At 45.1% G+C, this 21105-nt stretch overlaps 1 protein-coding gene across 2 annotated transcripts in view; it reads right to left on the bottom strand.

Moving 5' to 3' along the window:
* col2a1b (collagen, type II, alpha 1b) overlaps window positions 1-21105 on the bottom strand; it is an 81010-nt gene that overhangs the window by 18286 nt on the left and 41619 nt on the right. For both annotated transcript variants that reach the window (XM_036950896.2, XM_090206469.1), the window contains 19 exons: window positions 20339-20392; window positions 19884-19928; window positions 19629-19682; window positions 18902-18946; window positions 16662-16715; window positions 13043-13141; window positions 12699-12743; window positions 9231-9329; window positions 8988-9041; window positions 6937-7044; window positions 6173-6226; window positions 4809-4907; window positions 4390-4443; window positions 3591-3689; window positions 3089-3142; window positions 2638-2691; window positions 2263-2316; window positions 1584-1682; window positions 1336-1434 (listed from right to left, as the gene is read on the bottom strand). In XM_036950896.2, the coding sequence (XP_036806791.2) occupies window positions 1336-1434; window positions 1584-1682; window positions 2263-2316; window positions 2638-2691; window positions 3089-3142; window positions 3591-3689; window positions 4390-4443; window positions 4809-4907; window positions 6173-6226; window positions 6937-7044; window positions 8988-9041; window positions 9231-9329; window positions 12699-12743; window positions 13043-13141; window positions 16662-16715; window positions 18902-18946; window positions 19629-19682; window positions 19884-19928; window positions 20339-20392 (1323 nt within the window). The remainder of the gene's footprint in view (window positions 1-1335; window positions 1435-1583; window positions 1683-2262; window positions 2317-2637; window positions 2692-3088; window positions 3143-3590; window positions 3690-4389; window positions 4444-4808; window positions 4908-6172; window positions 6227-6936; window positions 7045-8987; window positions 9042-9230; window positions 9330-12698; window positions 12744-13042; window positions 13142-16661; window positions 16716-18901; window positions 18947-19628; window positions 19683-19883; window positions 19929-20338; window positions 20393-21105) is intronic.

Here is a 21105-nt window from a genome sequence, read left to right on the forward strand (position 1 = left end):
AGCCTGGGTGACATTATACTAGCCTGGGTGACATTCTACCAGCCTGGGTGACATTCTACCAGCCTGGGTGACATTCTACCAGCCTGGGTGACATTCTACTAGCCTGGGTGACATTCTACTAGCCTGGATGACATTCTACCAGCCTGGGTGACATTATACTAGCCTGGATGACATTCTACCAGCTTCGGTGACATTCTACCAGCCTGGGTGACATTCTACCAGCCTGGGTGACATTCTACTAGCCTGGGTGACATTCTACTAGCCTGGGTGACATTCTACCAGCCTGTATGACATTCTACCAGCCTGGGTGACATTCTACCAGCCTGGGTGACATTCTACCAGCCTGGGTGACATTCTACTAGCCTGGGTGACATTCTACTAGCCTGGATGACATTCTACTAGCCTGGGTCATTCTACCAGCCTGGGTGACATTCTATCAGCCTGGGTGGTATTCTACCGCACGGGTGACATTCTACCAGCCTGGGTGACATTCTACTAGCCTGGGTGGTATTCTACAGGCTGGGTGACATTCTACAGGCTGGGTGACATTCTACAGCCTGGGTGACATTCTACCAGCCTGGGTGACATTCTACTAGCCTGGGTGACATTCTACCAGCCTGGGTGGTATTCTACAGGCTGGGTGACATTCTACCAGCCTGGGTGACATTCTACAGGCTGGGTGACATTCTCCCAGCCTGGGTGACATTCTACTAGCCTGGGGGGCATTCTACCAGCCTGGGTGGTATTCTACAGGCTGGGTGACATTCTACTAGCCTGGGTGACATTCTACCAGCCTGGGTGACATTCTACTAGCCTGGGTGACATTGTACTAGCCTGGGTGACATTCTACTAGCCTGGGTGACATTCCACTAGCCTGGGTGACATTCTACTAGCCTGGGTGACATTCTACCAGTCTGGGTGGTATTCTACCAGCCTGGGTGACATTCTACCAGTCTGGGTGGTATTCTACCAGCATGGGTGACATTCTACCAGCCTGGGTAACATTCTACCAGCCTGTGTGACATTCTACCAGCCTGGATGACATTCTACCAGTCTGGGTGGTATTCTACTAGCCTGGGTGACATTCTACCAGCCTGGGTGACATTCTACCAGCTGGGTGACATTCTACCAGTCTGGGTGGTATTCTACTAGCCTGGGTGACATTCTACCAGTCTGGGTGACATTCTACCAGTCTGGGTGGTATTCTACTAGCCTGGGTGACATTCTACCACTCTGGGTGACAGTTTACTAGCCTGGGTGACATTCTACCAGCCAAGGGTCCAACATCTGGAATATTAGGTATGTGAGAAGGTCTCCACAGTGTGTTTCTCTCACCTTGGGTCCGTCAGTTCCAGGAGTTCCAGGCAGACCACGAGGTCCCTGCAGCCCCTGAGGCCCAGCACCTCCTCTCTCTCCTGGGAAACCACGCTCACCCTACAGGGTGACAGACAGAGACAGGGATGGATGGTTCATAGTATTGCTCAGCATTACTCTGTATGAGTTCCTCCCATTCTCTTAAATGGGAGTTAGCTATATGAACATTGTAGGTGTGGGAGATGAGAGGTGGAGGAGATTAAACTCACTCTGGGTCCAGTGGCACCAGCAGCTCCACCCTCTCCTGGAACACCCATGTCACCGGGCTTGCCCCCCTCACCAGGTGGGCCGGGAGGTCCGGGCAGACCCTGTATACAGGAAGCAAATCAATGAATCAATCAGTGAATCAATCAATCAACTAACCAAGTGGCTATTGTTATCTCTTGCGAAGTGTAGTTGAGTGTCAATGTGATTGGACACATGTAGTCTATATGTCAATGTGATTGGACACATGTAGTCTATATGTCAATGTGATTGGACACATGTAGTCTATATGTCAATGTGATTGGACACATGTAGTCTATATGTCAATGTGATTGGACACATGTAGTCTATATGTCAATGTGATTGGACACATGTAGTCTATATGTCAATGTGATTGGACACATGTAGTCTATATGTCAATGTGATTGGACACATGTAGTCTATATGTCAATGTGATTGGACACGTAGTCTATATGATACTGTATATGATGGGAGCATGTGAACGCAGAGTGACAGACAGACAGACAGACAGACAGACAGACAGACAGACAGACAGACAGACAGACAGACAGACAGACAGACAGACAGACAGTGAACGCAGAGTGACAGACAGACAGACAGACAGGTACACAGTGAACGCAGAGTGACAGACAGACAGACAGAGACAGACAGACAGACACTAACCTGGAAGCCAGAAGGTCCAGGCTGTCCTTGCTCTCCTCTTTCTCCAGCAGGGCCCTGTGGTAAACGAAGGGTTAACACTGAGCATTATAGCTGTGGCTGGGCTGCCGTGAAAAACTCATTAAGAATTGTGCCTTTAAACTCAATTGACACATCTAACCAAGTCATTGTGAACAAGTTGGTCTTGTCTTGTCGATTCATTCTTACAATAATCATACAATCTTACATCCACAACGAAACATAAATCAGAAAGGTTAGCGAGCTGTGAATTGACAACGACACTTGTTGAACACTGAGAATTATATCCAGCCTGGGCTATGGGAAGGCTTGAGTTATCAGGTCGTTTTAGAGTGGGATTGGACAGGTAAAGACACTCACAGCAGGGCCAGGTGGTCCAGCAGCTCCAGTCTCACCATCCTTTCCAGGAAGACCCTATAGGGAGACAGAGAGAGGGATGTGAGAGAAGGAGAGAAAGCGAGAGAGAGATATCACCAGTGTGGAGGCCATTCATGGGGCCATGGGAGCCAGTTGACTGATAGATGTAATTATAACTATCACTACTGGTTGGGGATAAACTGAGTACGTGGAATGGTTTCCTAACAATACCAGTGTTTTCTACATATTTTACATTATATATAATATCCTCAAAAATAGGGTTAGCAGGCTATTTATGATTTGCAGCAGTATTTGGTTGAATTGGAATTCCTTCCTGAAAGCATTTAATATTTCTAATCCTTTCTAAGAGGGCATAAAGTATGTTTACTCTGCCACATTTCTACCCATAATGCAGTCTGTGTCTGTCTGGGTGATCAACAGAGAAATGACTTACCCTCAGACCTGGGGCACCAAGAAGCCCCTTTTCTCCTCCCTTCCCAGGCTCACCCTAGTCACAGGAAAACACACCCCACCAGTCAGTCACAAAGGATATCCAGCTGTATCCAGAGTAGACAAACACTGTCCATGGCAACTAGTGTCCAAGCTCTGAGTAGAGCCCTAATCAGGAGATATATCATCTCCATATTTTAAAATACATCAATCAATCAATCAACCAATCAAACACCCAATAAATCAATCAATCAACCAATCAAACACCCAATAAATCAATCAATCAACCAATCAAACACCCAATGAATCAATCAATCAACCAATCAAACACCCAATAAATCAATCAATAAACCAATCAAACATCCAATAAATCAATCAATAAATAAATCAATCAATCATCCAATCAAACACCCAATAAAATAAATCAATCAATCAAACACCTAATCAATCAATCAACCAATCAAACACCCAATAAATCAATCAATCAATCTAACAGTGACACTCACGTTGGCTCCCTTGGGTCCGGGGAATCCCATCACGCCAGGCTGACCGCGGGCTCCCATAGGGCCAGGGGGCCCGGGGCGACCATCCTCACCAGCAGCACCCTAAATGGTGAACCCAGGAGGGTCAGTCCATCAATTCATCTTGCAATCACATTTATTTGTGAAGCCCATCTTTCATCAGCAGATGAGACATCCTAATAACGTAAAGTCATGTCTGACTGGGAAGTCTGGATGGATATTTGATAGAGTTGGACATGAATTCAATGTGAAAGTAAATCGTCAAGTCATGCACCTGAGGGATTTTCTACACTGTCAGAGTCAATGATGTATATAAATCCAGTCAGTCATCTAGTGTCTATATAAATCATTGCTCAGGGTCCTGTGAAAATAATGACTCATCTAGTGTCTATATAAATCATTGGTCAGAGTCCTGTGAAAATACTGACTCATCTAGTGTCTAGATAAATCATTGGTCAGAGTCCTGTGAAAATAATGACTCATCTAGTGTCTATATAAATCATTGCTCAGAGTCCTGTGAAAATAATGACTCATCTAGTGTCTATATAAATCATTGGTCAGAGTCCTGTGAAAATAATGACTCATCTAGTGTCTATATAAATCATTGGTCAGAGTCCTGTGAAAATAATGACTCATCTAGTGTCTATATAAATCATTGGTCAGAGTCCTGTGAAAATAATGACTCATCTAGTGATCAAGTTCATGTTTAAAATAAACGTTTAAAAGAAACATATTTTTTTTTACAGTCATTGATCAAAACAAACAACAAGCACAGTGTACTTACACCAGGTCCAACTTTGCCTTGAGGACCAGTATCTCCAGGACGACCAGTAAGACCCTACAGGACAAGCAGAGAGACACATTTGGATCAAACTTCCTAAAAGCCCTGAGAAATTCAACTCGGACTCATCAAAAGTGTACTGTATGTGAGTCAAATCTCCAGTGATCATGTCTTGGTAGAGCAGCCATTGCACCTATATGAGCCTATATGTTTAATGATGTTGGAGATTTGAGACCAAACTACAGTAACATACATATTCACAAAATACCTGGGGTAGCATAGGTACAACGTGATGATGTCAAAAACTACAGAGATAATGTATTGAGTTATTCAGTCATAGTTGGGAGAACTATTCTATCTTACCAGAGCATTGATACATACTGCTGTTACAGACGGCAGAACAATATTGGAGTGGAACTTACTCTTGCGCCAGGAAGACCGGGCTCGCCAGGGCGACCAGGGTCACCGCCGGCTCCCTTAGGGCCGGACACGCCGCCGACTCCACGCTCGCCAGGAGCTCCCTGGATTAAGAGGACAAATGTGCTACTCAATGGAGAATCTCAATCAATCAATCAATCAATCAAGACCAACGCCAGTTGTTCCCTGTATTAGGAGGTCAAATGATACAGTTACTCAGTGGAGATCAATCAATCAATCAATTAATCAATCGATTAATCACTAAATTAACCAATCAAGACACATCTACCTCCACAGACACTTTAAATGAGGCTACAGTGGACCCTGCATTAGGAGTACAAATGAACTGAAGACGCACTGAGGGAAGTGTCTGACACTGTGACACACTGAAATGTAAGCCTGTGTGTTTGTCCCTTAATAAACCTCAACAGACCATTACAGATATCTGTATGTTCCTTTATTTTTTTTCTTCTGGGACATAGTCATCTTGTGAAGTGTCATGGAGGTTTAGATTATTTTTAAGAAGGACAATGAGTCAGTCACTCCGGGGCGAATCCTCGCTTCCATTTAAGTCGAATTGACATTCATTTGACTTGAGTGGAAGTTAGAATTCACCTCTATGTGGATAACGTCCTCTCCGTCTAGTCACTTCACACCGAGGCTACGCTAGGCAACCGGGCCTCTGAGGACCTGGTAATGACATGTCAAAATGACGGGAGTCAATTGTCTTGACATGATGAACTGAGAAAATATCCCTTCTGACTCATTCACCATATTTAATGAATAGGAATAATAATAAAAAAGTGAACAATACATTAATTTATAATGAAATTAAATGCTTCCAGTCTGAGTTGGTGGTGTGGTGTGAGGTTTGGTGCTGACCTCTGGTGGTTAATAGTGGAATTACAGTTGACTCCACTGACACCAACAGAAGCTCCGTCTTTCTTTGTGACTCATCATTTTCTGTCATTCACAGCTGTGACTAAATATTGTCGCAGAATATTTAGTCAGATTGGGGTTGCAATCGCCTAAGGATTCCAATATATCAGCGATTTGAGTCAGCGAGGAAGAATCGTCACTACTATTCAAGCACGGGATGTTTAACTGTGGATTAAATGCTCAGCTAACTGCGTGTATAACCCTGCAGTGCTGTGGATAAGTCTATCTGCCGTGATCGCCATGGTTTCAGATTTACAGCCATGTCACTGCTGACTCATGTAGTATAGAATTCATCTCCCTAGTCCTGCCAGTTTTAGAGTAGCCTATTCAGTTGCGGGTGAACGTATCCTGTACCACAGCAGTTAGTTTCCCATCCCCTTAATAACGATAATCCCATCCTCTGGGACCACGTTGTCATGGTGACGCTTACCTTGGGACCAGCCAGACCATCCTGACCTGGGAAACCACGGTTACCGGGGGCGCCCTAAACAAAAAACAACAACAACAGGGTTCAGGGTGAGGTCAGGAAGAAAATTAAAAAAAAAAACGATTCAACATTTAACGCTGGGAGTGAGAACATCGTGTGTGATGAATATAAAATGGAACGGACAGCCCGTTCTGTGGCCGCACACAGGTCTAGTAGCTGCTCATGTCATTTCCTCAGTTTTACGGCATACAAAACACATAGCGCCTCGACAAGTGGTTTTGGAATGATAGGTGGCCGTGTGTATTCTGACGGGGAGACAACATGGGTGATAACATGGGTGATAACGTGGGTGATCATGTGGGTGATCATGTGGGTGATAACATGGGCGATCACATGGGTGATCACATGGGTGGTAACATGGGTGATAACATGGGTGATCACATGGGTGATCACATGGCGATCACATGGGGGATAACATGGGTGATCACATGGGTGATAACGTGGGTGATAACGTGGGTGGTCACATGGGTGATCACATGGGTGATCACATGGGTGATAACATGGGTGATAACATGGGCGATCACATGGGTGATCACATGGGTGGTAACATGGGTGATAACATGGGTGATAATGTGGGTGATCATGTGGGTGATCATGTGGGTGATAACATGGGCGATCACATGGGTGGTAACATGGGTGGTAACATGGGTGATCACATGGGTGATCACATGGGTGATCACATGGGTGATAACATGGGTGGTACTCACTCTCTCTCCGGGAGGTCCAAGAGGTCCAGCAGCGCCGGGCTCTCCTCTGGGTCCCCTCTTCCCCTCCTCTCCTGCAGGGCCAAGTGCTCCTTGTGGACCGGCTGGTCCCTAAACAAAAACAACTGGATGTCAGTAATCACATTTAATGCTCCAGTTTCAATTGTTCTGCCTGCGGCTATGGAACCCTGACCTGTTCACCGGACGTGCTACCTTGTCCCAGACCTGCTGTTTTCAACTCTCTAGAGACAGCAGGAGAGGTAGAGATACTCTGAATGATCGGCTATGAAAAGCCAACTGACATTTACTCCTGAGGTGCCGACTTGCTGCACCCTTGACAACAACTGTGATTATTATTATTTGACCCTGCTGGTCATCTATGAATATTTGAACATCTTGGCCATGTTCTGTTATAATCTCTACCCGGCAGAGCCAGAAGAGGACCTTTCTCTTGAGTTTTTCCTAGCCACCGTGCTTCTACACCTGCATTGCTTGCTGTTTGGGGTTTTAGGCTGGGTTGCTGTTTGGGGTTTTAGGCTGGGTTTCTGTTTGGGGTTTTAGGCTGAGGCTTCTCTATAGCACTTGTAAGATGTAAGAAGGGCTTTATAAATACATTTGATTTGATTTAATATCCATCATCTCTAAAAATCAATCAATTCAATTGAAAGATTGTACTGCAAGATGACTTGAGGTTGAGGGCACTATAGCCAAGATACTAAGAAGGGAGAGAAACTGTTCAAGATGCTAACATGCTGATGTTAGGTGAAGCTGGGTGGGAAGACTGAACAAAAAGAGGAAGTGGAAGTCTTATCATTAAGTAAGATCTCTGCAGCTTGGTAAATACTTTGGGGGGTCAGAGTTTTCTCATGATAAATAAGCCATCTTGATTATCTTTTCTTTTTTCATAAAATGTTTTTCTGTTTGCTTGCCTGCGCCATTAGTTGTCCTAATGCTGGATTGTTGAGCGGTAATAAATAAATAGGACTCCCTTGTGACCAGTTACAAACTCTGTTACCGTCTGGAAGAAATCTGGGATGCTCTCCATACTGTGTGTGTGTCTCATGGGGTGTTATAAACTCTTGGACCTTGTCCAGTATGTTGAGGGACTACTATCAGAGAGGAAGGATGAAAGAATGATGGAGACAGAGACTGAGACAGAGACAGAGACAGAGACAGAGAGAGAGAGAGAGACAGAGACAGAGACAGAGACAGAGAGAGAGAGAGAGAGAGACAGAGAGAGAGAGAGAGAGAGAGACAGAGAGAGACAGAGAGAGAGAGACAGAGACAGAGAGAGAGAGAGAGAGAGAGAGAGAGAGAGACAGAGAGAGAGAGAGAGAGAGAGAGAGAGAGAGAGAGAGAGAGAGAGAGAGAGAGAGAGAGAGAGAGAGAGAGAGAGAGAGAGAGAGAGAGAGACAGAGAGAGACAGAGAGAGAGAGACAGAGACAGAGAGAGAGAGAGAGAGAGAGAGAGAGAGAGAGAGACAGAGAGAGACAGAGACAGAGACAGAGACAGAGAGAGAGAGAGAGACAGAGACAGAGACAGAGACAGAGAGAGAGAGAGAGAGAGACAGAGAGAGAGAGAGAGAGAGAGACAGAGAGAGACAGAGAGAGAGAGACAGAGACAGAGAGAGAGAGAGAGAGAGAGAGAGAGAGAGAGAGAGACAGAGAGAGAGAGAGAAAGAGAGAGAGAGAGAGAGAGAGAGAGAGAGAGAGAGAGAGAAAGAGAGAGACTGAGACAGAGACAGAGACAGAGACAGAGAGAGAGAGAGAGACAGAGACAGAGACAGAGACAGAGAGAGAGAGAGAGAGAGACAGAGAGAGAGACAGAGAGAGACAGAGAGAGAGAGAGAGAGAGAGAGAGAGACAGAGAGAGAGAGAGAGAGAGAGAGAGAGAGAGACAGAGAGAGACAGAGAGAGAGAGACAGAGACAGAGAGAGAGAGAGAGAGAGAGAGAGAGAGAGAGAGAGACAGAGAGAGACAGAGACAGAGACAGAGACAGAGTTCGGACAAAAGCACAGTGGTAAGAGCAGCAGCTTCAAAAATAATAACACTCACAAGCTCTCCCTTGGGTCCAGCCTCACCCTTGAAACCTGGGATACCGGGGTCACCCTAAAGAAGAAGACAACAAACACATGGGTCATTGTTACAGACCAATGAAGTTGTATATTACTAGCCTTGAAATGCAAACTGAATCACATAACAGTATTTTACTATACTACATCGTACCATCCCTGACATTCATTACATATTATAACAAGTTCGGAGAAACAGATTTGAGGAGAGATAGTTTGGACGTACAGATGTTCCCTTTGGTCCGAGAGGTCCAGTGGCCCCCTGGGGTCCTGGAGGGCCACGGGGCCCGGGGAAGCCAGGCGCGCCAGCGATACCAGGGGCACCCTGTAGTAGAGAGATGTCAATCACGTATCAATCAATCAGTCATCACGCTGAAAGGATCCCTGTGTGATATTGGAAGGGAACACTAAACCGAGTAACAGGACGATATCGAGATCTGAAAATAAGTTGTGATGTGTTCACTGCTTCTAGATCAACGAGGGGAAAAAAATATACAACTTTATTTATCTAGGCTTTTAGATGTATGGCTCAAATCAAATCAAATGTTATCTGTCACATACACATGGTTAGCAGATGTTAATACGAGTGTACAAAATGCTTGTGCTTCTAGTTCCGACAGTGCAGTAATATCTAACATGTAATCTAACAATTCCACAACAACTACCTAATACACACAAATCTAACAAGTAATCTAACAATTCCACAACAACTACCTAATACACACAAATCTAACAAGTAATCTAACAATTCCACAACAACTACCTAATACACACACATCTAAGTAAAGGAATGGAATAAGAAGTACAGTATATACATATAAATATATGTATGTCTTCAGTGTAACATGAGTTAGTGGGTGGAACAGGTGGCAGAGGTGCTGAAGCTACAGACATGCCTGGACCTTGATCTCACTCCTACATTCCAACGCCAAGATTCAGCTGCAGTCTGCTTGACTATTATGTAGGTGACAGATGTGTGTGTGTGTGTGTGTGTGTGTGTGTGTGTGTGTGTTTCTGGTCTAAGCCATAACTAACTGAAAGTGACGTAACACACATGAATGATCCTGATCTAAATTATTCTTCTTGCTCTAGGGGGAAGTTAGGACCTGATCTAAATGATTCTTCTTGTTCTAGGGGGAAGTTAGGACCTGATCTAAATGATTCTTCTTGTTCTAAGGGGAAGTTAGGACCTGATCTAAATGATTCTTCTTGTTCTAGGGGGAAGTTAGGACCTGATCTAAATGATTCTTCTTGTTCTAAGGGGAAGTTAGGACCTGATCTAAATGATTCTTCTTGTTCTAAGGGGAAGTTAGGACCTGATCTAAATGATTCTTCTTGTTCTAAGGGGAAGTTAGGACCTGATCTAAATTATTCTTCTTGTTCTAAGGGGAAGTTAGGACCTGATCTAAATGATTATTCTTGTTCTAAGGGGAAGTTAGGACCTGATCTAAATGATTATTCTTGTTCTAAGGGGAAGTTAGGACCTGATCTAAATGATTCTTCTTGTTCTAAGGGGAAGTTAGGACCTGATCTAAATGATTCTTCTTGTTCTAGGGGGAAGTTGGGACCTGATCTAAATGATTCTTCTTGTTCTAGGGGGAAGTTGGGACCTGATCTAAATGATTCTTCTTGTTCTAGGGGGAAGTTAGGACCTGATCTAAATGATTCTTCTTGTTCTAGGGGGAAGTTAGGACCTGATCTAAATGATTCTTCTTGTTCTAAGGGGAAGTTAGGACCTGATCTAAATGATTCTTCTTGTTCTAAGGGGAAGTTAGGACCTGATCTAAATGATTATTCTTGTTCTAAGGGGAAGTTAGGACCTGATCTAAATTATTCTTCTTGTTCTAAGGGGAAGTTAGGACCTGATCTAAATTATTCTTCTTGTTCTAAGGGGAAGTTAGGACCTGATCTAAATGATTCTTCTTGTTCTAGGGGTAAGTTGGGACCTGATCTAAATGATTCTTCTTGTTCTAGGGGGAAGTTGGGACCTGATCTAAATGATTCTTCTTGTTCTAGGGGGAAGTTAGGACCTGATCTAAATGATTCTTCTTGTTCTAGGGGGAAGTTAGGACCTGATCTAAATGATTCTTCTTGTTCTAGGGGGAAGTTAGGACCTGATCTAAATGATTCTTCTTGTTCTAGGGGGAAGTTAGGACCTGATCTAAATGATTCTTCTTGTTCTAGGGGGAAGTTGGGACCTGATCTAAATGATTATTCTTGTTCTAGGGGGAAGTTAGGACCAAGAGCTTTCCCTAACCACGTCACCTGACCAGGTAAATGGAAACAGAGACAGGGTAGAGAGGGAGGGAGACAGAGACAGAGGCGAGATGGAGGGAGACAGAGACAGGGGAGAGAGGGAGGGAAACAGAGACAGGGGAGAGAGGGAGGGAGGGAGACAGAGACAGGGGAGAGAGGGAGGGAAACAGAGACACGGGAGAGAGGGAGGGAAACAGAGAGGGAGGGAGGGAGACAGAGACAGGGGAGAGAGGGAGGCATGGAGACAGAGACAGGGGAGAGAGGGAGGGATGGAGACAGAGACAGGGGAGAGAGGGAGGGAAACAGAGACAGGGGAGAGAGGGAGGGAGGGAGACAGAGACAGGGGAGAGAGGGAGGCAGGGAGACAGAGACAGGGGAGAGAGGGAGGGAGGGAGACAGAGACAGGGGAGAGAGGGAGGGAGGGAGACAGAGACAGGGGAGAGATGGAGGGAAACAGAGACAGAGGAGAGATGGAGGGAGGGAGACAAAGGCAGGGGAGAGAGGGAGGCAGGGAGAAAGAGACAGGGGAGAGAGGGAGGGAGGGAGACAGAGACAGGGGAGATAGGGAGGCAGGGAGACAGAGACAGGGGAGAGAGGGAGGGAGGGAGACAGAGACAGGGGAGAGAGGGAGGGAGACAGAGACAGAGGAGAGGGAGGGAGACAGAGACAGGGGAGAGAAGGAGGGAGGGAGACAGAGACAGGGGAGAGAGGGAGGGAGACAGGGACATGGGAGAGAGGGAGGGAGACAGGAGAAGAGGAGAGAGGGAGGGAGACAGAGACAGAGGAGAGAGGGAGAGAGGGAGACAGAGACAGGGGAGAGAGGGAGGGAGACAGAGACATGGGAGAGAGGGAGGGAGACAGGAGAAGAGGAGAGAGGGAGGGAGGGAGGGAGACAGAGACAGAGGAGAGAGGGAGGTAGACAGAGACAGGGGAGAGAGGGAGGGAGGGAGACAGAGACAGGGGAGAGAGGGAGGGAGACAGAGACATGGGAGAGAGGGAGAGAGGGAGACAGGAGAAGAGGAGAGAGAGAGGGGGGAGGGAGACAGAGACCGAGGAGAGAGGGAGAGAGGGAGACAGGAGAAGAGGAGAGAGGGAGGGAGGAAGACAGGAGAAGAGTAGAGAGGGGGGAGACAGAGACAGAGGAGAGAGGGAGGGAGGGAGAGAGACAGAGGAGAGAGGGAGAGAGGGAGACAGAGACAGAGGAGAGAGGGAGGCAGACAGAGACAGAGGAGAAAGGGAGAGAGGGAGACAGAGACAGAGGAGAAAGGGAGAGAGGGAGACAGAGACAGAGGACAGAGGGAGGGAGGGAGACAGAGACAGAGGACAGAGGGAGAGAGGGAGACAGAGACAGAGGACAGAGGGAGAGAGGGAGACAGAGACAGAGGACAGAGGGAGAGAGGGAGACAGAGACAGAGGAGAGGTTGTCTGGTATACTCACAGCTGATCCTTTAGATCCTCCAATACCATCAGTACCAGGGTTACCCTGTGGGGAAGGACAGAGGAAGAACATCTTTTCACATGGCCATATCTTATAGAATAATACGTAAGGTCATAGTTCAATCAGGAAAAGCCCTAGTCATGTGACTTGGAACACTAACACACAGGTTTATGGGGACACTCATGGGGACTGTTTAGGGACAGTATTTGGGGACACTGTTTTACAGGGACACTGTTTTATGGGGCCACTTTTTTTGCAGGGCCACTTTTTATGGGGACATTTTTTATGGGGACAACTTTTATGGGGACACTTTTTATGGGGACACTTTTTATGGGGACACTCACAGAAGCGCCGGCGGGTCCGGGAGATCCGGGGGTTCCTGACTCTCCACGGGGTCCCTGGGCGCCCTCAGGTCCACGAGCACCGGTGGGGCCAGCTTCTCCCTGGAGAGAGACAATCAATCAATAATACAACACTTCAATCAATCAATCAATCAATCAATCAATCAAATGAACAACCAATCGATGATGAATCTATAAATTAATCAATAATCCAATAAATCATTAAATCAATCAATCACACAAACAACCAATCGATCAATTAATCTATAATCAATAATCCAATCAGTCAGTCAGTCATTAGCATCATTGCAGTAAAGAGTCTCTTTTGAGCAAATTGACGATTCTGTTTGATTGGTTATGGATTTGCACGATGTCAAATACACAAAGTTTATTCAAGTTTTCAAATCTGGTCAAAATTTAAGTCAGAAGTGTTTAATCTTAATTGAAAAACCAAGTAGGTCATTTCCATATAAGGACTGTATAAAGTCTCGGTATGAAGAGTAAAAGTGTTACAGCAACATTGGCTGCATTTGAATAAAAAGAAGAAAACCTACTTTTGTCAAAATGAAATGAACTTTAGCTTTCATATAAAAGTTATTTTATGAGGGGAAAGTGCAGTAGCCACGTTTCTGATGGTTTACAGACTGGTCTGACAAAACAGAACGAGGACATTTATCCTGACTAAATATTGTCAGACAGGGCTTCGACCAATCATAGCGCAGCGTAGTGAGGTCACAGCCTTTGGGAAACTGGGTGAATGAATGAATGAAATTCCTAACTGTTGTTACCATGGTGTTCTGACTTAGTAGGATGACATAATATAATGTGTACAAGTGGTGGTGGAGAGATTGGTATTTTTGGCACGGGATGTCGTCCATAATGTTTGTTTTCGTTTTTTTAGGGAGGGGTTCAGCTTTATTATTGCAGATAGATGGTGGTTCAATCAATGTAACTGTCTGCATCACTTCCAATCCCCCATATATTATAGATATTTCATATGCATACATATATAAATCTACCACCCCTCCCCTAACCCTGCTATAACAGCCTCCATTCTTCTGGGAAGGCTTTCCACTAGATGATGGAACATTGCTGCTATAACAGCCTCCACTCTTCTGGGAAGGCTTTCCACTAGATGTTGGAACATTGCTGCTATAACAGCCTCCATTCTCCTGGGAAGGCTTTCCACTAGATGTTGGAACATTGCTGCTATAACAGCCTCCATTCTCCTGGGAAGGCTTTCCACTAGATGATGGAACATTGCTGCTATAACAGCCTCCATTCTTCTGGGAAGGCTTTCCACTAGATGATGGAACATTGCTGCTATAACAGCCTCCACTCTTCTGGGAAGGTTTTCCACTAGATGTTGGAACATTGCTGCTATAACAGCCTCCATTCTCCTGGGAAGGCTTTCCACTAGATGTTGGAACATTGCTGCTATAACAGCCTCCACTCTTCTGGGAAGGCTTTCCACTAGATGTTGGAACATTGCTGCTATAACAGCCTCCACTCTTCTGGGAAGGCTTTCCACTAGATGTTGGAACATTGCTGCTATAACAGCCTCCACTCTTCTGGGAAGGCTTTCCACTAGATGTTGGAATGTTGCTGCGGGTACTTGCTTCCATTCAGCCACAAGAGCATTAGTGAGGTCGGGCACTGATGTTGGGCGATTAGACCTGCAGTCGGCGTTCCAATTCGTCCCAAAGGTGTTCGATTGGGTTGAGATCAGGCCTCTGTGCAGTCCACAGAATTTTGTATATATAGTTTAACACACTGTCGTTCACACATCTGGGGCAAGTTACTGTCTCACTGTGTGTTTTTTTAACATTAGTCACACACACAGTCACAAGTGCATACACACACACACACACACACACACACACACACACACACACACACACACACACACACACACACACACACACACACACACACACACACACACACACACACACACACACACACACACACACACACACACACACACACACACACACACACACAGCTCCCAGATCCTTTGGCATCTATCTCTAGTCACGAAGCAGTTCGTCCAAGGCCTTCTCTTCTCACAGGGGTTTTGGTTTGTAAATATGCTCAGGACAGGGTGTCCTTTATAGAGTTGAGATAGAGCCTCTGTCTCTGGTTATAATGGGGTTAAAGGTCATGAAGTTATTCACATGATTAGGGTTGCAAAGTATATTACTGGAAACTTTCAAGGTTTACTTTTAGAATCTTTCAAGGTTTTTATGTAATTTATCACAAGATATCTAGTGGCCATTTTGGGTCCTTCAGATTATAACTAGTGCCCTCTGTGTGGTCTTACCAAACATATAATATATTAAATGATGAAATAAGATTTATTTTTTTTGTTAAGAAAAAAAAAAGCTGTAAAACATTTTTCAAAATATAAACCATCAACTTAGTCAATATGGTGTTTCATATTTTATCACTTATTTTTTTACACTCTTTTACAGTTTTTTAGTATGTCAACATGTATTTGTTGTCAATGTTTCGGTGTCAAGTTGTGAAAAAAGTAAATTGTTGTAAGAGTTGAAGAGTTCATGTAAAATAATGCCATCGTTGATTAGATGCTTTTTTCACTCATTAGTTTATTTTCTATTGAACCATATGGTTTGTCTACTATAAACTTCTGGACACAGATATAGATTTAAAAATATATATTTACGTGTGAATACATGTTTTTAATGTTATTCAAGTATAAATGACCAAAGTTACAATAGACGGACATACATTTTCTGTTATTTACCAAAATGACTGAAGTTTCTTTGGTAAGCTACCTGTAGCTCTGCAACCCTAGTCCTATAGCTGAATCCTTAAATGATTTCCCTGACTGAGACGGACGACAGATGAAAGTGAAACCAGCAGTACAGCATGGGATCTTTAGACTTCAGGCAGCACACACACACACACACACACACACACACACACACACACACACACACTAGTTATCGTTCAGAAGGAATGAATAAAATCAGTCCCAAGCGGAGAGAGAGAGAGAGAGAGAGAGAGAGAGAGAGAGAGAGAGAGAGAGAGAGAGAGAGAGAGAGAGACAGAGAGAGACAGAGAGAGAGAGAAAAACAACACACCTCCCGAACCACAAACCTCTCAAATATTCCACCCAGATGAAGGAAAATAGATTTTATTTTTAGAGCACTTTTCAATGCTGCCTTCTCCGGTTTCACCACTTTCACTCTTTTCTCACCTTTTTCTTTCAAATTCTTTCTGAGCTAGAGTTAGAGAAATAGAGAGAGAGAGAGAGAGAGAGACAGAGAGAGAGAGAGAGAGAGAGAGAGAGAGAGAGAGAGAGAGAGACAGAGAGAGAGGGAGAGAGAGAGAGAAAAAGAGAGAGAGAGAGACAGAGAGAGAGAGAGAGAGAGAGAGAGAGAGAGAGAGAGAGAGAGAGAGAGAGAGAGACAGAGAGAGAGAGCGAGAGAGAGAGAGAGAGACAGAGAGAGAGAGCGAGAGAGAAAAAAGAGAGAGAGCGAGAGAGAGAGAGAGAGACAGAGAGAGCGAGAGAGAGAGAGAGAGACAGAGAGAGACAGAGAGAGAGCGAGAGAGAGAGAGAGAGAGAGTGGGGGAAGGGTGAAGATCAGTGACATACCTTAGAACCTGGAGAGCCGGGGAAGCCTGGAGCACCTGCAGGACCGACTGGGCCCTATAGAGAGAGAAGTGTGGAGAAGGGGAGGGGGAGAGGAGAGGGGAGGGGAGGGGAGGGGAGGGGAGGGGAGGGGAGGGAAGGGGAGAGGGAGAGGGAAGGGAAGGGAAGGGAGGGGGAGAAGAGAGGGAAGGGAGTGAGTCAACAGACACTGCTGCCACTGCAAGGGCGTCCAGGTGTATTGCAGTCACATTTCTGATGAAACATTTCGGGCTGGGTTTCCTGGACACAGATTAAGCCCAGCGGTAGATTAATAAGAACTTTTAATAAATACTTGAATTGTGTATGCGTTTTAGTCTAGTACTACAGTTGATTCGGCAGGGTAGCCTAGTGGTTAGAGCATTGGACTAGTAACCGGAAGGTTGCAAGTTCAAATCCCCGAGCTGACAAGGTACAAATCTGTCGTTCTGAACAGGCAGTTAACCCACTGTTCCTAGGCCGTCATTGAAAGTAAAAATTTGTTCTTAACTGACTTGCCTAGTTAAATAAAGGTAAAAAAAAATAAATCTGTGCCTGGGAAACTGGCCCATAGTACACCTACACTGAGCATACAAAACATTAGGAACACCTTGTTGTGGTTTGGTAAGAAGAATGCCCCTCTCACCACAGGTGTGATTATTACCTCTGAGGGTTCAGAGCTTGAGGTAGTCACCTCATACAAGTACTTGGGAGTATGGCTAGATGGTGCACTGTCCTTCTCTCAGCACATATCAAAGCTGCAGGCTAAAGTTAAATCTAGACTTGGTTTCCTCTATCGTAATCGCTCCTCTTTCACCCCAGCTGCCAAACTAACCCTGATTCAGATGACCATCCTACCCACGCTAGATTATGGAGACATAATTTATAGATCGGCAGGTAAGGGTAAATGTTCTTTACCATTCGGCCATCAGATTATCCACCAATGCTCCTCATAGGACACATCACTGCACTCTGTACTCCTCTGTAAACTGGTCATCTCTGTGTACCTGTCGCAAGACCCACTGGTTATTGTTTATTTATAAAACCCTCTTAGGTCTCACTTCCCCTATCTGAGATATCTACTGCAGCCCTCATCCTTCACATACAACACCCGTTCTGCCAGTCACATTCTGTTAAAGGTCCCCAAAGCACAGACATTCCTGGGTCTCTGGAACGAGCTGCAACAAACACTCAAATTGGACAGTTTATATCAATCTCATCTTTCAAAGACTCAATCATGGACACTCTAACTGAAAGTTGTGGCTGCTTTGTGTGATGTATTGTTGTCTATGTGCTATGTTGTTGTCTTAGGTCTCTCTTTATGTAGTGTTGTGTTGTCTCTCTTGTTGTGTGTTTAGTCCTATATTTATATTGTATTCATTTATTAATTTTAATCCCAGCCCCCGTCCCCACAGGAGGTCTTTTGCCTTTTGGTAGGCCGTCATTGTAAATAAGAATTTGTTCTTAACTGACTTTCCTAGTTAAATCAAGGTTAAATAAAAAAAATATATATATATTTATTTTTTATACTAGGCAAGTCAGTTAAGAACAAATTCTTATTTTCAATGACGGCCTAGGAACAGTGGGTTAACTGCCTTGTTCAGGGGCAGAATGACAGATCTTATCAGCTCTGGGATTCGATCTTGCAACCTTTTTGGTTACAAGTCCAACGCTCTAACCACTAGGCTACCTGCAATATATATTGAGTTGCATCCCCTTTTGCCCTCAGAACAGCTTCAATTCATCAAGGTGTAGAAAGAGTTCTACAAAGATGCTGGCCCATGTTGACTCCAATGCTTCCCACTTTTGTGTCAAGTTTTCTGGATGTCCTTTGGGTAGTGGACCATTCTTGATACACACAGGAAACTGTTGAGTTTGAAAAACCCAACAGTGTTGCAGTTCTTGACTCAAACCAGTGTGCCTGGCACTTACTACCACACCCCGTTTAAAGACACTTCAATGTTTTATCTTACCCATTCACCCTCTGAATGGCACACAGACACAATACATGTCTCAACTGTCTCAAGGGTTAAAAGTCCTTTTTTAACCTGTCTCCTCCCCTTCATCTACACTGATTGAAGTGGATTTAACAGGTGACATCAATAAGGGATCATAGCTTTCACCTGTAGTCACCTGGTCAGTCTACCTCATGGCAAAAGCAGGTGTTCTTAATGTTTTGTATACTCAGTACAGTGAAATGAAACAATGAATAAAACTGTAAGACTTACAGGAGGACCAGCAGGGCCAGACAGACCGTCATTACCACGAGCGCCCTAGACAGAAGAAACACAAGATACTGTCACCACACAGCAGAGGACCAGCTCAACATATACTCAACATACACTGAGACGTAACGATCCATGTCATGACATGGAATTATCATTCAATAATAATTTTATTCAACAGAGAGCTAGCTATAAGCCAGCTAGAGTTCTCTCTCTGTCTGTGATTTGACTTTGAGGTTCAGGTCCTTCACTTTCACTTTCCGAATTGTGATGTCACTACAGTCTGGGTACGGATCTGGGGCTGGTATGAGTAGAGACCATGGTCATGTTACACGGTTTTGGGAGTTCTATTTTGAGTTCTGGAATGTGTTCTAAGCAGGAGGTTACAGGATGAGTTCTAGGGGGAAGTTCTAGAATGAGTTCCAAAGCAGGAGGTTACAGGCTGAGTTCTAGGGGGAAGTTCTAGAATGAGTTCCAAAGCAGGAGGTTACAGGCTGAGTTCTAGGGGGAAGTTCTAGAATGAGTTCTAAGCAGGAGGTTCCAGGCTGAGTTCTAGGGGGAAGTTCTAGAAGGAGTTCCAAAGCAGGAGGTTACAGGCTGAGTTCTAGGGGGAAGTTCTAGAATGAGTTCCAAAGCAGGAGATTCCAGGCTGAGTTCTAGGGGGAAGTTCTAGAATGAGTTCTAAGCAGGAGGTTCCAGGCTGAGTTCTAGGCCAGGAGAAGGTACTTACAGCAGAACCAGAGGGTCCGGGACGACCTCTCTCACCGGGCAGACCGCGTGGTCCCTTTAGAGAGGGAGAGAGAGAGGAGCACAGGTTACAATCAGTAAACAGTAAACAGAATTATCTGTACAGCTGATCAGTAACATATCAGATATTGTATATCGTATGTGTGGCAGATCTACTGAGAGTAGTTCTCAGTCTACAGGAGCTCATCAACGTGACAGATACAGTACTACGCTACATCACTTCTGTATCTGTACTCACCATTGGTCCTGGAGCGCCATTCTCACCGGGAGCACCAGACTCACCCTACAACAGAACAGAACAGAGAGAGAGAGAGAGAGAGAGAGAGAGAGAGAGAGAGAGAGAGAGAGAGAGAGAGAGAGAGAGAGAGAGAGAGAGAGAGAGAGAGAGAGAGAGAGAGAGAGAGAGAGAGAGAGAGAGAGAGAGAGAGAGAGAGAGAGAGAGAGAGAGAGAGAGAGAGAGAAAGAGAGAGAGAGAGAGGGAGAAAGAGAGAGAGAGAGAGAGAGAGAGAGAGAGAAAGAGAGAGAGAGAGAGACAGCAAAAAAAGAGAACGTTCAAGAGATGTTTCTGGTACAGAAGGGAAGTTTAGACAGGTTTCCCAACGTAACAAACAACCAAGAAAGTCAACCAGGATATGTGTGAGATTAAAATAACGTGAGAGAGATAGAGAATTCTATTGTTAGAGTCCTTCCCACCTTAGAACCAGCAGCTCCACCCTCTCCCTTGAGTCCATCCAGACCTGGATAACCCTGGAAAGAGGAGATAAACACGATATCATGAGAGCGGGACTTTGTGACATCGGCTGATGTAAAAATGGCTTTGTAAAATACATTCGATTTGATTTGACTGAGAGCCAAGAGTCAAAATCAGTGAAGGATTATTCACAGCATCTTTACTGGCTCGTTGACTGGGCGTTGTTGCAGCAGCAGAACAGAGGAAAACATACAACGACACTAAAATCAGCTAGACAGGAAAGAACACATTTGAAGATGCCGTATTACATATTAGAGCCAGCAGCATACAGTACCACCGGGCCTCCCACTACTCGCTTGCCTCTGAGGCTAAGCAGGGTCGCTTCCTGGATGGGAGACCAGATGCTGCTGGAAGTGGTGCCCGACGGCAGGTAGGAGGCACTCTTTCCTCTTACCCCAGGGCAGTGATTGGGGACATTGCCCTGTGTAGGGTGCCGTCTTTCGGTTGGGACGTTATACGTGCGTCCTGACTCTCTGTGGTCACTAAATGAGCCCATGTTACTGATCGTAAGAGTAGGGGTGTTAACCCCCGGTGTCCTGGCTAAATTCAAACTCTGGCTACTTAATCATCCCCAGCTTCCAACTGGCTCACTCACCCCCCCCCCCCCCCCTCTCTCTCCTCTGTAACTATTCCCCAGATCATTGCTATAAATGAGAATGTGTTCTCAGTCAACTTACATGGTAAAGTAAGGGTTAAATAAAAAGTATAT

The sequence above is a fragment of the Oncorhynchus mykiss genome, chromosome 17 (genome assembly GCF_057628025.1).
Source record: "Oncorhynchus mykiss isolate SJ-2025 chromosome 17, ASM5762802v1, whole genome shotgun sequence".
NCBI classification, from domain to species: domain Eukaryota; kingdom Metazoa; phylum Chordata; class Actinopteri; order Salmoniformes; family Salmonidae; genus Oncorhynchus; species Oncorhynchus mykiss.